At 40.4% G+C, this 16,128-nt stretch overlaps 1 protein-coding gene across 6 annotated transcripts in view; it reads right to left on the bottom strand.

The window, feature by feature from the left end:
- Hbs1l (HBS1 like translational GTPase) overlaps positions 1-16,128 on the bottom strand; it is a 73,155-nt gene that overhangs the window by 23,566 nt on the left and 33,461 nt on the right. For 4 of the 6 annotated variants that reach the window (XM_038339824.1, XM_038339826.1, XM_038339829.1 and 1 more), the window contains 3 exons: positions 5,907-6,015; positions 1,734-1,999; positions 1,157-1,322 (listed from right to left, as the gene is read on the bottom strand). In XM_038339824.1, coding sequence (XP_038195752.1) covers positions 1,157-1,322; positions 1,734-1,999; positions 5,907-6,015 — 541 coding nt within the window. Of the gene's footprint in view, positions 1-1,156; positions 1,323-1,733; positions 2,000-5,906; positions 6,016-12,002; positions 12,138-16,128 lie in introns of those variants that run through there. The other 2 variants (XM_038339830.1, XM_038339825.1) reach the window with 2 other exon arrangements.

Raw genomic sequence — 16,128 nt, 5'->3', positions numbered from 1 at the left:
TGCCTGGCCATTACAGGAACGAGTGAATTATCGGCTCACTTGCAGCTCAACGCTGGCACATAATTGGCACATTTTACTAAGCCCTTCCAGCTTTAATTTCACTCTTCTGAGTCTATTAATCCACATAATCAGGATACACAAAGAAAACAAGAGCCATGTTCTTTGATAATCTGTTAAGCAGGTGAGAATTACTTGGGCTTTTGATACTGACATCACATACAGTTCCACTGTTTTTCAAAATATGGCAAATAGGTGAAAGGGTAGAAAGCAGCTTTGCAATAATAGAGAGAGAAAAAGATAACCACATGAGGGAGAAAGACCATGGTGATCCAAATACCCAGTTATGAGAAGCACTAAACATTAATATAACCTGCTTTACTGAGAACTGACTCACACGATCATTAGAGAGGACTGCAGGGAAATGAACACACGCAGCAAAGTCTGCAAATCCAGGTACATTCTCTGACCGTACTCTGACTAAAGCCATCAGAGATGTCTGAACTGTTAACTTAGAAGCTTTCACAGGGCCTCATGGGTGTCAGTTGTTCCTGTCTGTCCTTTCCCTTCATGTAAGTGGCCTCCACTTCTCCATCTCTGATAGTCTTAAATATGATATACACTTTCTCTGACCAGAAATATGTGATTACCTTCATCCTTCCGCAAGCATCCATCCAAATGAGCACTAAGTCCCAAGAAAAAATAAACTGACTACACTCAATTGCTTCTTTTAGACCGTCTCATGAGAACATAGAACAAGAATTAGAAAGCTGTGGAGGCCTCTGTTCTGGACCCACTGGGAATTCTGAGTGTAGGCAGAAGACAGTTTTACCCTTCACCTGCATCTGTAACCTGATCAAGACTGAGTCAAGTCAACGCTAGCTCCAGTCAGAGCATGTGGCACCTGCCGGCTCTTCCTGTTCAAACCATCATGGGGTCTGCAGGGATCTGGTGGGTGGTTCTGGTCTTTGTGGTTTGGTTTTAGATAAATATTAACCTATTCTCATAGAATAAAAACATGAACAATGTACAAAACAAAACAATTTTTTAAATTTTCTCTAACACATTTTATATGTTTTACATATTCAACACACATTGCATATTTATTTTAAAGGACTGTTATCAATTTAAACTGAAAATTTTGAAATATAATGACTACCTTTCCCTTTCTTCTCCAGTCTCATCCAAGACCCATGCATATGCAAAGGAAGCCTTGCCAGCCTTTTTAGATTCTTGCTCATATTTATGCATAGTTCTTTTGTTTACATTACCCAGCAGATAAAGCAAATGGCCCATCAGAGTACTTTTCCCAGCATCAACATGACCTAAGGAAGATTGATTCAGGATTAATACCAGGTTCATTTTCAGATATTGTTCACACTGAGGCATTGCATGATTGTAATTCAATAGCTTAGGGAAGTACTTGGAGTAATAATACCAATTTTTATCAAGGTTAAAACACCTAAACAGGGTGTGTGTGTGGGGGTGTTGTGCACATTGTTTTAAAAAGGGCAATTTTTCCCCATTTTTTAAAAAATACTTCCCATTTTCAAAATATTCACCAAATGAAAATGTCATAAGCCAAGTCTGATGCCCTCCTTGGTCACATGACATCATTTCACCCAGGGTGGCTAGGATGCATTATGATGCAATGCCTCTTTGCCTGAAGTCTATGCTGCCCCCAGGGGCTGTGAGCCTGGAGCAGGTCCTCCTGACAGGGCAGAACAAGGGCATACCAATGACCACTAAGTTGAGGAGCTGCTTCCCGCCCTGCCGCTTCTCCAGCTCTGCCTTCACGTCTATCTGCTGCCTTAGCTTGCCAGACTTTTTGACTGGTGTGGGAGTTGAGCTCAGCTCTTCTGACGCTTGAACGGAGGGAGGTAGGAGCGCAGATTTATGAGCGCTGGTCTCAAGAACGTTAGGAGAAGCACCGCTGCCATCGTCACCAGGAGGGCCTTTGTGAGGAGTATGCAAACTATCTCCGTTCTCCTCAGAGGTTAAACTACAAAAAGAAGATCAGAAGGAAATGTCAGGAAACCTTTTCAACCGCTGCCTACTGTGTCAGAGCACAGAGATGACTCTTTTTGTAATTCCTTACATTTTGGATCTCAGCTAAGTGATTCAAGTCTGTTAAGGTGGAAATGGAGAGGCCAGAGCCAATCCACACAAATGCAGACCTGGAATCCTAGGAGAGACGTCTACCCAACATTAAGATGCAGTCAGGTAGGGTAGTGTGCACTGTCAGGCTGCAGGTAGCAACACGTCTGCATCCTATGAGGTGAGGTAAGAGTTGCTACTTTAAACTTTCAAGTGCCTCTGAGATCTGAAAATGACCTTTCTGGGCCTCGGCCTACAGTGACTATTATGACTGAAAGAATAAATTGGGGACAATTTTTTTCAGACACTTTCTCATGTAATTTTATGATCTTAACTAATTAGTGGGATTTCTTATTTCTAAAAAAAATTTCTAAAAGTGAAACCATTAATTTGTAAATCTACAGGTTTATTTTTTCTTCTTGAATTCGGCACTTAGACACTAATTTACACTATTGATTTTGAGTACAGACTATCTATCTTACATTTGATGTGTCAATCAGTTCTACTTACCTGTATTCTATAGGTACTGCTACAGTTCTCAATGTTGATAAAACAGAGTGCCTTCCAAACAATGAATACATGTGTCCAAACAAATGGAGTAATGAATTGTCAGTGTATATTTTATATTCTCTCATTCAAGTACTGACCTTGTTTAGCTTCAATCAGGTTTGGGTGTATCTGCAATGGTATGATCAGGATTGGGTGTATCTGTGATGGTATGATCAGGATTGGGTGTATCTACGATGATATGGTCAGGCCTGGGTGTATCTGTGATATGATCAGGACTGGGTATATCTGCGATGGTATGATCAGGATTGGGTGTATCTGCGATGGTATGATCAGGACTGGGTGTATCTGTGATGGTATGATCAGGATTGGGTGTATCTGCGATGGTATGGTCAGGATTGGGTATATCTGCGAAGGTATATCTGCAATAGTATGACCAGGGCTGGGTGTATCTGTGATGGTATGGTCAGGATTGGGTGTATCTGCGATGGTATGACCAGGGCTGTGTATATCTGCGATGGTTATGACCAGGGCTGGGTGTATATGCGATAGTATGATCAGGACTGGGTGTATCTGCAATGGTATGGCCAGGGCTGTGTATATCTGCGATGGTATGGTCAGGATCAGGTGTATCTGCGATGGTATGACCAGGGCTGGGTATATGTGTGATGGTGTATTAACTATTGTGTGATCACCTAACTCAATGTCTGGACTTTATAAAAGGAATACTTTGACATTGATCTTCACCAGTTCCTTGGGTATGAATACTTCTATTTCTTCATCACGTTATCCAGTATTTTAGTTACTGGTTTAGGAGGTCTGTGTGTATTTTCAATACAATATATTACTTTAAGCATATTGGCTGACTGCTATAACTTCTGAAACTTTCCACATTTAGACTGTGATATACTTAACATAAGGGTTGTTTATTTACTTTGTTCAATCAAAGTCTCCCTAGCTGGACATAGTGGCAAATGCCTTTAATTCCAGCATTCAGGTAGATCTTTGTGAGTCTGTGGCCTGCCTGGTCTACACAGTGAGACCCTCTCTCAAACGAAACAAAACAAGGTCCCTATAATAGAGTTAAATATAACACAATACGTTACAGATAAAAAGAGTATCTGCATTAATTCGACCCTAATTAAGAGAGAAAGGACATTAGTAACTTTATAACTGAGTCACATGACAACCAGAGTGCCATCTCACCTATCACTGAACTAATACACACTGGAGGAATCGTGTCTCCTAGGCCTGAGCTCTTTTCCACACTGAATCTCAAACTGAGTGAATAAAACCTTGCTTTCAAATTCAAACACTTTGGTGGAGGACCATTAAAATTCTTCCCCACCTAGCAAGGGGGCATATATTACCATTACCACAGATTTTTATAGAAAGACAAAATAAGGCAACCGGACTGCATCTTAAATGCTGAAAATAAAAGTCATCCTTGCTAAAATCCGATGGCTCCCTCCATGCTTTGGTGAGTGAAGCATACACAACTTACAAAGAGTACTTCTTGTTTGCTCTGTTCTGCAAGACAGAGACTCATGCAGCCTAAATTACCCCATAACTGTGTAGCTGAGGATGACTCTGAACTCCTGATCCATCAGTCTTCACCTCCCACATGTCAGAACAGCGAGTGTTGTCACCACACAGAGCAAAAGTGTTATTTAGAGAATAAAAATTCTCAACAATCTTAAAGATGCTAAATATTAATCTTTTACAAATTATTTGAAACATGTCTCTAGTAAAAACTCCTAGAAGAATTCTAGAGACTAATTTTAAAACAGCAAGTACTACCAATGTTGACTCAGTAATTTTTTTGGATATTCTAAATTCTAGGATTTAACTGCATGTGTTTTGGATACAATGACATCTTATTCAGCATAAAAATTAAGAGGGGCTAGAGAGATAGCTTACTGTACAATCATGAGGATCTGAGTTCAGATCCCAGCACCCACATAAAAGCTGACATGGTGTCACATGTTTTTAATATCAGTGCCGGTAGAGGAAACATGTGGACCCAGGGTACCCTGGCGGGTTGTCTAGCCCAAATGGTAAGACAATGGTTAAGAGTACATAAAGCTTTCAGAGGACCCAAGTTCAGTTCCCAGCAGCAACTAAGTGTGGCTCAATCCAGCCTCCTCTCCTGGCCTCCACATGCACTTGCATTCATACAAAGACACACTTACACATAATCTAAAAAGTAAATCTTTAAAAATAAAAATAGCAAGGTGTGAAGAGCAAGCAAGGATAACACCCAATAATCCGTAACCTCTGCATGTGTGCACGGGTAAATGCATACACATATACACACTCTACATCCATACACACAAGTATGCAAACACACACACAAATACACTATATCTACACACAAATGTGCAAACACATACTACATCCACACAAATATGCAAACACACATACACTATATAAACACAAATTCACTACATTCACATACACAAGTGTGTAAACATATATATACTCAATATATTCACACAATCATGCATACTACATCCAAACACAAATATGAAAACACACACACATTCACTACATCCACATCCACAAGTGTGTAAACATATATTTTCACACATACACTCACTACATCCACAAATGTGCAAACATATATACTCACTACCACCATATACAAACACGCACGCACACATACACACTACATCCAAACATACAAATATGCAAACACACAAGAGTTAAAAGAGCCTTAAGGCAGTATTTTTATGTTATTTTCAATTTTTTCCTTTAATTTTATTTTGTATGTATAGATATTTTGCCTGCATTTATGTGCTGCAAGTGTGTGCAATGCCTGCAAAAAACAGCAGAGGGTGCCATTATCCCCTGGAACTGACGTTACATATGGTTGTGAGTTGCCATGTAGGTACTGGGAATTGAAGGACTTGAACCTGAGCACTATGGAAAAATAGTATTATTCACCACTGAGCCATATCTACAGCCCATGGCAAGTTATTAAAAAGTCAGAGTATGATTCACTGACTCTCAAGTGCTCCTTGTCTGAGCCACCCAGAGGTGCTCAGAATGTCCTAGTTCATAGAACTAGAGACTACAAAGCAGTTTGGTTTTGTTTAATGTTAGAGTAACTATCACTGATGTGAGGAAACTCATAGTGAGTCATACAATGATAAAGCTAGAATCAAAACTAAATTCTCACTCCTTCTCTGTCCTTTGCTATATACAAGGCATGAGACACTTTAATGATATTGGTTTAGTATAGGAAATTGAAAAAGATGCTCTCATCAATTCATAGGAGACAGGGCTGAGGGACTGAGTCTTACCCAGGCACTTCAAATCCCATAGTTTGCTTCTTCCCAGATACAGTCATTTTAGCAACTTTTGGCACAATTTCAGACTCACTCTGAGATGACCGAGATCCAACTGATTTTCCTAATTAAGGAGTAAAATATAAAAGGACAATTAATTTCCAGAAATGAATGGCATATTATCAATTAGAGATTGTGATTAATTTACAGAGAATTCATGTCTTTGTAAACATGTCTTCAGACAGTGAGATGAAGACGCAGAAAGACTATCGCCTATTTTGGGAAATCCCCCGACTGTCTGGACACTCATGTTTAACCTCACCAAAATCTCTTTCTAATTTTGAGCTGACTGTTGAGTTTCAGTATTAAGAGCTAAGGTGGTTTCTGCACGGGGCCTTATTCTGACATTCTACCTAGACCCTCTACCTACCTCTCTGACCACACCCTTTCACAATACTAAAATTGTCTGGACAGTTAGCAGATGGCTAACTATTTTTGATCCCCTGAGATTTATCAACTGATGAACAAGTTGAAAGTCTGATGAATTTTGCTAGAACACTTCATGTGCTTTACTTGCATGCAGTACTAGAATCTGTGAGCTCTAAGATAGCCATAAATACAGGAGACAGGACAATGTAGAAAAACAATGAAGGAGAAGCTATGAGCTAGAGCAAAGGAAGATTTCATGCATTTGCCTCTTTATACATAATTCTCTACATTTAAAATGTATTTTTTTTAATTTTCAAGAGGTACCAACAGTATTGGATTCACAAAAACAAAAAAACCGTATGTCACACTAGCAAATACACAGACAGTACCAAGTTAATTAGGAAAGATAAATGAATGTGCAGAATTTACTACAAATACTTCCTATTTGTCCACTCTAGGCCAGTCTTGCCAGAAATGAAAAGGTGAACAAGAAGAAAATGTTTGTGCTCATAGTCCAGAGGGAGAACATAAAATGATTTTTAAAATTTATTACAGTCCATACATGGTGCCATAAGATTTCTAGGAAAGTAGGAAATAGAGGTAGATGATCAAGTAAATAAATACATACATACATTCATACACAGAAAAACTGTAGAAGTCTACTGCCATTAAAGCAAAGCACACTCCAGAAGACAGGCTATATACTGACCCTGCTGCAGCAGGCATTCTAAGAGAACAAATGGACCATGTGAAGCTGAAGAGGGGCAGACACAAGACCCTCATGCTTGTTCTATAGAAGTGGACAATACCGCAATATGTGACCAAATAGCAGGAAGGAGAAAATGAGGAGACTAAGGGACAATATGTGAACACATTCCTTCTGATGACAAGAAATCCATGACATGAAGATGCATTCAGAAACCAGACCATGCAAGGCTTGTACTGGAGTACATATTTGTGACTCAGGAGTACATAACTGGAATGAACTGGAAAGTTGAAAACAAAGACACGTGATGGCCAGAGAAAAAACAAACCTGGAAGTACTTCAGCATTTAACACCAGAGGACGCACTTGCCAGAGATGGGGGAGCCAGCTAAAGGTTAACACCAAGGAAGGCAACAGAGGAGCCTGTGGCATAGAGCTGGCGTCCATAGGAGCTGGGGCTGCTGACCAATCAGATGATAAGAGGCTGAAAACTTAGTGGGACACCCTAACTTTAGATAAAACTCACTGATAGGTTACAGGAGCCCTTTAATGGGGATAGAAGTAAAGGCCAGAGTGAGTTGGTTTCAGGCTGGCAGCCCCATGTGTGCGCATGTAAAGGCTGCTGTCAATCCAAGCGTCTAAGGTTCAGAAGCCAATCTGGCCATACAGACTTGAGACGAACATCACGGGTGTGCAGAGTGACTAAGAACGCTTGGCTGGAAACGGAAGAGTGGAGAATGGTGTAGACTCAAAAGGAAAGTGAGAGCTCACTAAGAAGGCAGAAGGATCAGGAACCAAAGGACAGCAGGCACTGGGCTGGAGCTGAAAAGGGACAGAAGGCAGATTTTGATGTCTTGGAACTAAAAGATGAAACTTTCTCATAACTAACTCCTTCCGGAGACTGAACAACAACAACAAAAATAATGAATAATTGAAGGGATTTTTAATAGCAAAAGAATAGACTTAAAAAGAAAGTAGGTGCAGCTGGGCATGGTGGCATGCAATTTTAATCCCAGCGGACGCAGGAAGAACTCTGTGAATTTGATGCCAGCCAAGCTACACGGTGAGTTCCAGGACAAAAAAATAAAACAAATCAGGAGCTAAGAACTGCAGATGAAGAGAGAACACAAAGCATTTGCCTTTCTGGGTCTACCTTACCTCACTCAGTCTAATCTTTTCTAGGTCCACCCATTGCATTCATGCAACTGTCATGACATATACATATTTTACAGCTATAATATTTCATTGCAAACATTCAGACATGTCCATTCATCTGTTGCAAGGCATTTAGGTTGTTTCCATTTCCTGGCTATTATGACTAGAGTGGCTATGTGCACAGTTGAGCAGGGTCTGTGGAGTAGGATATGCCAAGGCATGGCATAGCTGGGTAAAGTGGTAGATTTATTTAGTTTCTTGGAGATTCTCCACACTGAGCTCTAGAGTGACTACTGCAACTTACAGTCCCGGCAATAATGAGCCAGCGTTCTGTCTCCACACCTCACCAGCATCTGTTGTCCATTTGCAGCTACCCAGTCCTACCCAGCTTTGTTCATCTTAGCTATTCTGAGTAGGATGAGATGAAAGCTCAAAGCTGTCTCAAATTCCATTTTTGGATAGTTACTAGCCATTTTTATTTCCTCTGGCAAGTACTCAATTTAGATTTCTAACCCATTTTTAAAGGGGATGATTTGTTTCCTTTCAGCCTTGTGTTTTTTATTCTTTGTATATTCCGGATATTCTCTCTGATTCAGGCAAAGATTCTCTCCAATTCTTTGACTTTCTTATTCATTTGACTATTTCCTTAGCTTTGGAGCTCCATATCCTCAAATGTCAGTATATAACACATGGTAACCATAGAAACTAATACACCATAAAGGAACCATAGAGGTGAGGGCAGGGGCATTAGGATACAGGTGATACGAAGTAGAAAACAGAGTAACAGAAGGGTGGTCAGTACAGGAGGGACAAGGGACAAGTGGACACCAAGATTGTTGGATACAGCCTCAAGGAACCATATTTTATGCTTACCTAAAATTAAACACAATACATAAGTGTATGTGGGCACGCACACGCGCGCAAACACACACATCTTAAAGAAGGCTAAGCCACTTGGGCTATGCTCCCGTCAAGAACCACAGACTAACCAAAAACAATATTAGGCACAAGAAACCTTTCAAATGGTTGGTCAGGGTATTCCAAATGACTCCTAAGCAGTATACATTACAAATGCAGCTCTTGGATGCTTCTCAAGGATTAAAGGTGGGCCCCTCTTGCTGAAGACACCACACACTTTGGAACACAAGACTCAGTTGATTGAAGATCTGACCAGAAAATTCCATGCAAGCTGCCAAAGGGCAGAGGGGAACAATTACAGTCCTACCCAGCTTTAAATACCTATGGACCACAACAAAGATGAGCACGGCAAGAAATGTGTAAAGGTGCAAAAAGCAGCACACACATGCTGGTTGCAATCAATATCTAATAGACACAAAGCCTATTCAACAGGAGAGAAATCATGTCTGGTACTGAAAACTTAGTCAGCTACCCAGGGCTCAAACTAGCTTAAGTCCTTCCTTACTACATTCTAAACCTTATCCTTAGGCCTACAAATAAGTGCAGCTACCACCTCCACCGTAAAAGCCTCTTTACAGCAAATGGAGACCAGCAAGGAAACCACAACTGGACACAATGCAGAGACCAACAGACCATGGGGGCCCAGCCCCAACAGATACTTTTACATCATAGCTCCTGCATCTGTGTTTCAGGGAACTTTGTGGAAGAGGGTGGAAAGACTGTAAGAGGCCAAATACCAGGAAGTCTAAGTCCACTCTTAGAAAAGACTGCATGAACAAGAGCAGAATAATCACAGTATCAACGGATATGTTAATGTGAAGGAGGAAATCTCGGGGGGGGTGTTACCCCTAAACACAGACCAACAGGCATTAATGGCTGCTGAGATAATAATTAGTCTCTTCCAGGAATGAGCCCCTTTTTTGGTTGTTGAGTGTAAAGTTGTCAATAGTCAGTAGAAAACCATATATACACAAACAACAAAAGCAGACTCAGTAGGTTGTGTTAAAATATATATTTGTGCATGCACAGATACACAATAATAAAGAGGAAGGTGCTATCAACTTGGGGGTGCATGGGATTGGTTCAAAGGAGAGTAGCTTTAAGAGACAGAGAAAGTGATGCGCTTCTGTTTCATTTAAAAAACATTCCAAATAAAGATTTAAACAACAAAAACTAGGCACAGTATTTAGACCCCTTTTAGACTTTGTGATGAATGAGACATTAACAGAGAAGGTACTGACTGCTGTATGCCAGGTGCGGGTTCTACCCAACAGATGCCAGGAGGAAGGAAAACCTAAGTGAAGATATTGCCCTCTGAAAACTCAAAACTGAATTGTTTAGAGAGCAGGAAATCTAATCTGGGTACATAAAATGAGAAATGGAGAATAGTGAAGAGAAGGGTCTGTGGGTCCAAAGGTCTTGGCAGCAACGATCAAAACGGGGTGAGTTGTTATTCTGAGGGAAACGAGGCTGAATGGCTGCTGCAGCGTGAGTCCACCACAGACGGGTGAGGCGTGAGGCCTGGAGTTGGGGTGCAGGGCAGTGCAGGACGACGAGGACTTGCAAGGCCCAGGTGTCAAGGGATGACTGCAGAACCAGGCCACAGACAAGACCCTCCGACAGAGGGACAGAGGGACAGAAGGCATAGGAAACAAGATGCTGGAAGGGCAGGAAAATAAGTCAAGTTAATTCCCAGATCCTGAGGCCGAATGGCTACAAATAAAGTGAAGCACGGAAGTGGATAAACAGCAACAAACACTAGTGGCAAACTAGAGGGGCTGCTTCTGGTGAGAAAAGCAATCAAGAGTTCAGCAGAAGTGAAGTGTCAGAGGAGGTGAAAGATACTTCATGCATTATGATAGTGACGGTGACAGCAGACATGGTGCAGTGATGATAGTGGTAATGATGGAGATGCTGGTGGTAACAGTGATGATGGTGTGTGATGGAGATGCTGGTGATAACAGTGGTGATGATGGTGTGTGATGGAGATGCTGGTGATGCTGGTGGTGATGATGGTGATAGTGACGCTGATGGTTGTGATAGAGTAGTAATGGTTTAGGTGTTAAAAGAGGGAGAAGACACCTGAGTAAAAAAGGAAACAAGGTGGACTTTGACTTCTGTTGGAAGAATAAAAAGTACATGATGAAAGCGCCAATAAAAAGCCTATGAGAAGAATTCTACACTCCCTTTAAGGCTAATTTTAGTATCTTCTACGGTTTCATGAAAAACCTTTTTTGATTCACTCACACAGTGAATATACCGAAATACTGTAATTTTTACTTTTAAAGGCCTTTGTAAGCACAGAGAAAAGTCAGTGTGACCTTACATAATTTTTAAGGATGCAGTAAATATTACTTTGGTCTGTTTTACTTGTAAGACTCAAGACTCAACATTTAAACATTTTTTTATTAACAATAAACACAAAGATGCCAGCACTATAGATAACAATACCAAACTCATCAAAGTACTTTATTAGCCTTCTTTCCTTCCTTCCCTCCTTCCTTCCTTCCTTCCTTCCTTCCTTCCTTCCTTCCTTCCTTCCCTCCCTCCCTCCCTCCTTCCTTCCTTCTTCAAGACATTCCTTCAGAAAACCAGAAAAACCACAGGCCATTCTTAACTTTAAAAAAATGCAAATTCATGTAGAATTTTGTGTGCTACTTCAAAGAGTTCACATACAAAGCCATCCTCATCCCTAGTAACAGGCTGAATGGGAAGCAAATTCTACTGAGGTCACATTAACAATTAAGAGAGCTGGTCATGGATCAACAGGAGATTATATATATATATATATATATATATATATATATATATATATATATATATATAAAATGTTCAAATCACACACACACACACACACACACACACACAATCATATCCTCCCCAACCAAATGAAAATCCACTCACCCTGTGACAATCCCAAGGAATTAAGGAGCACATTTTCAGGAAACACCAAGTGCAACAGCAGGCGGTGGGTTCTGGATAGCAGACAGGTCTTGAACCCACAGCCCGCCCGTCTCCTGACCAGCTGGTGCTCTGCTACCGTCTCTCAACTTTCCTCCGCAGTCACAGCTGCACCACTCCTGCTAGGCCAGAACTGGAGAAGCTGGTCCTCTGAAATCTGATGTGGTATGACAAGTTTCCACACAGAGAGGTCAAAAAATTGGTACTCAGCTCTGAGAATGTATGTGTGACTTCCAAACACTACTTTAACTCAAACAGATTATGAGCTGAAAGGAAAATGTGTCCTTCCAAAGGATTATCAAGACCCTTGCCCAAACCATGCGAGATCCACCCACCGACCACACCAGGCCATCTAAAGGGTACACATTCTGAAGGTTCATATTTGATGATCAGCACCTCAGTCCCTAGTAGAATAGGAAAAAATTGCTTATGTAGTCCATTTTTCATTAAAACATGTTATTCAGTTTATCAAATTGCTTTCCCGCTTTATAAATAAGGAACATATAAGTTAAATGATTTCACTATAATGACAGGGTCTACATCCTAAACCAAATCACCTGCCTGCCTACCCTGCTCACCTTCATGCTACAGTTACCTCTGCAACAAAACATTCTTAGAAAATGGTACCTTCTGTCTCTTTAGCTGATGCTTCCTCATGGCTCCCCCTGCTTCCCTACTAGCTAAAATGTGGGCCTCTTACCCAGAAGGCTCTTCTTCAATGTGTACTTTTGTAAAGGAGGCAAATGTAGACCACCACAGCATCACAGAGCATTATTGACTCCTGCTAGATTTAATAGTGGTTATTCTCAAAAGCTTATAAACCACTCAGAGACACAAAAGTCTAAAACTTTGAAACAGACACAATACATAAGATAAACTAAAAATGTGTGCCTGAGTACATAAGGCTTCAGTTTTGATCTGGCCCAAAACTGGAAGAAGAAAAAAAAAAGTGTGGGGTACAGAGGGGGGGAGCAACAGAACTAAAACTCTACAGACACTGGTCAGACAGATAAAATGAGCCTTTAAGAAATATGTATATGTATGTATATATACTCCTCTCCCTTCTCCTCCCTCCCTCACACAAACACACAAGAACTTTTGCAGATTTATACTAAAGAACTTTTCCATTTAGTATATAAAGTAAAATAAGTAGTATTAAAAATTCTTACGACAATTACTAAAACTGGTAATTTTTAACATGGAAGGTCAAGTTAAAACCAAGAGAAAAGCGATAGAAACCACGTGACAATGGTGACGTACCCATGAAAAAGCTGTGTCTCCACACCCTATTAATTCTTTTATCTGCATTTTTAATGGACTTTTCAAGTTTCTGCCGTAGGGTCCCATTTACACCTCACAGATATACTGCTCCTCTCCAGTAGCCATTAATTTAAACAAGTTTCACATGGATAGAAATCTAAGGATATGCTATCAGAAAATACATAGGGAACAGCCTTATCAAAAACTGAGTTTGTCATGCCCACAAAATGAGTTATCTACTTCAGGATGAAGTTGAAAGGTATGTATTTGCAAGAGCGCGCACGCGCGCGCACATACACACACACACACACACACCCCAAATCAGACTTTCATTATTAATTTATCATTAAGTGCTGTTTTAGAAGAAAATCTTTAGTTAGAAAATAATTATTGAAGCTTGTGGTCAGTGAAGTTCATCTTTACAGTATTTGGTTTGGACATTTCTAGCCCATTTATCTTCCTTGATTTCTAAGTAACTGCAATGATAGGATCAAGAAACACTGGAATAACAGAGCACACACCTTGTCTTCAACCCATTTTTTTATTTGCTTAAGTATTATGCAATTAAGTTTCTAGAATACATAACAAAAATAGTATAAACCTGGTAGTATAAATCCAGTCAAACTATGTTTGGAAAAAAACATGGTTTTGTTGAAGTTCGTTTGGAAAGTGAATGTGAAAAAATGAGCAGAACATTTCTAAATTGGGAACAATGATATGAAACCTGAACTTGCAGCTATCATGACTTTCTATAAAACAGCTGGAGTGATTAAAATCAAGGACTGTCACAAGAATAGCTCAATAAATTAGAGACTACACCATCAGCGGGGATACATTTGTATGTTTGTTATATACAGTAATCAGTAAGAAGTAAACACAGAAAAACATAGGACTAGAAACACAAACCAGCAAATCATTTCCTGCCAGCTTTCAATGTTCTGAGAAGCGGCTGAGGGATGGAAGATAGTGGGAATTTTAAGTGTGACTTCTCCTACAGACAAGTATTACAGAGGAAAATCCATCTAGACTCCTCAAATCCTCCAGAAGGATTTGTCAGTGTTACTGACATCTTGAATGCTGTCATTTGCTGGTGTGAAGGGACTGTCCTTTGGCAACACGGCCCAAATCTTTCCAGACTGTGGGGCAGAATTCCTTCAGTGGACAGTAACTAGCAAAGAAGTCCATTATCTAAATCCACTCCCCCACAAACCAGCAATCCTTAATAATCTTTTCCTAGCTTCTAACCATGAAACTTCTCATTTATTGAGAATTCCTTTCTTCAGAACTTTCTATACAGCCCTTTACGTTTCTTCTCATGGACATGACTCAGATCTGTCCTTACCTTATTAACTACTCAGATCCTGAGGGCCAGTGCCTATGGTGTCTGACAGTGCTACCTTTATCCCTTATTCAACAAACCACTTCTTTCCTGTCACCAGGATCTTTTCACCCTCATTTACAGACTCAAATATATTCAGTGTCTGTCCGTGACCGTGGTCCTTGGCAACACAGCCCTAATTCCTGTACGCAGACTAGTTCTCTGACATCAACACTTTATCTCCTCATATACACGGCAATGACTATACCATATCTGTGCTCTGTGCAAGTGTCTTAACTTTGACAAAAAACTGTAGTTTCATTACTGAAATGATTCATGCACTGCTAAACATTGGCTTCTTTTGTTTAAAATTAAAGATTCATGAATTTGAAATCAGCTAAACCAAGACCAACACTTGTTAACAGTGCATGGACCATGGAGGCCAACTTCTGCACTGCATGAGGAAACATCTGGATTCACTCTAGAGAGATTTGCTGAGCTTCTAAAGTAAAGACCACAAAAACTGTCTCCCCTAGAACACGCAATGAAACACAGTACATAAGTTTATGCACATTTTTGCTATCCTGTGAGAGTACTAATAAGTCTATCCCATGTCAAAGACTCCAAGTTACCAGTCACTTTGAGGTTAGTAACATAAATAAAATAGGAGCTCTGCTAACCACATAGCCCAAGTTTGAAGCCAGCCATGTTACTACATGGTCTCAGTAAAGCAGTAATAGCTACGTGATGGGGATTTTTAAGGAACTCAACGAATACATTTACAAGCAGTGCTTTAAAAAAAAAAAAAGCCCACTCCCAACAGAAAGCACACAGCCTGACAGCCACAGGATTATAGATGGTAGCAACAAGTCATTCATGACGGAAAGATGAAAAACACCAAGTGTGTGACACTGTGTACAGGAATCAAAGAGTAAGACATGATTCTAATGCAAAAGGAACTGCCCAGGATGTGCTTCAGAGTTAACACTGAGCTGCATTGGTCCAGCATGAAAAGATTAGGGGAGGTGGGTTTTGAGATTCTGCCCAACTTTGGAGGCAAACAACAAGAATAAAAGGGGATGAGGGAGCCTGACTGCAGTCCATAGAGGATTCCCACCTAAACAGATGATGAAGACACTGTTTACATACTGAGTCTTTCAGAGCTCTGCAGTTTTAATTATGATAGTGTCCTGACGTGGAAAACAAAAAGAGGAGCAACAGTCTGTTTGCAGACAGTTCACTCTAAGGGATGTGCCTGACATCAAGATAAACGAGAGGGAAAGAAATAGGCCAATTAAGAGAATTCTGAGAGACAGAAACAATGGCTCCAGAAGGGCAAGTACTAGCACATACATGAAAACAGTGACCGCTAAGACTCTAGTCAAATGCACTACTAGACTGTGGGGTGAACTGCATGTCACTGGGGGAAACAACAGGGACCTGTGACTGCTCAGATCCTAAGGAAATACATTAATAGAATATGGTGATGAG

The sequence above is a fragment of the Arvicola amphibius genome, chromosome 8, assembly GCF_903992535.2.
Source record: "Arvicola amphibius chromosome 8, mArvAmp1.2, whole genome shotgun sequence".
NCBI lineage: Eukaryota > Metazoa > Chordata > Mammalia > Rodentia > Cricetidae > Arvicola > Arvicola amphibius.
The sequence above is the reverse complement of the archived record's forward strand: the minus strand, read 5'-3'. Positions and strand labels throughout refer to the sequence as shown.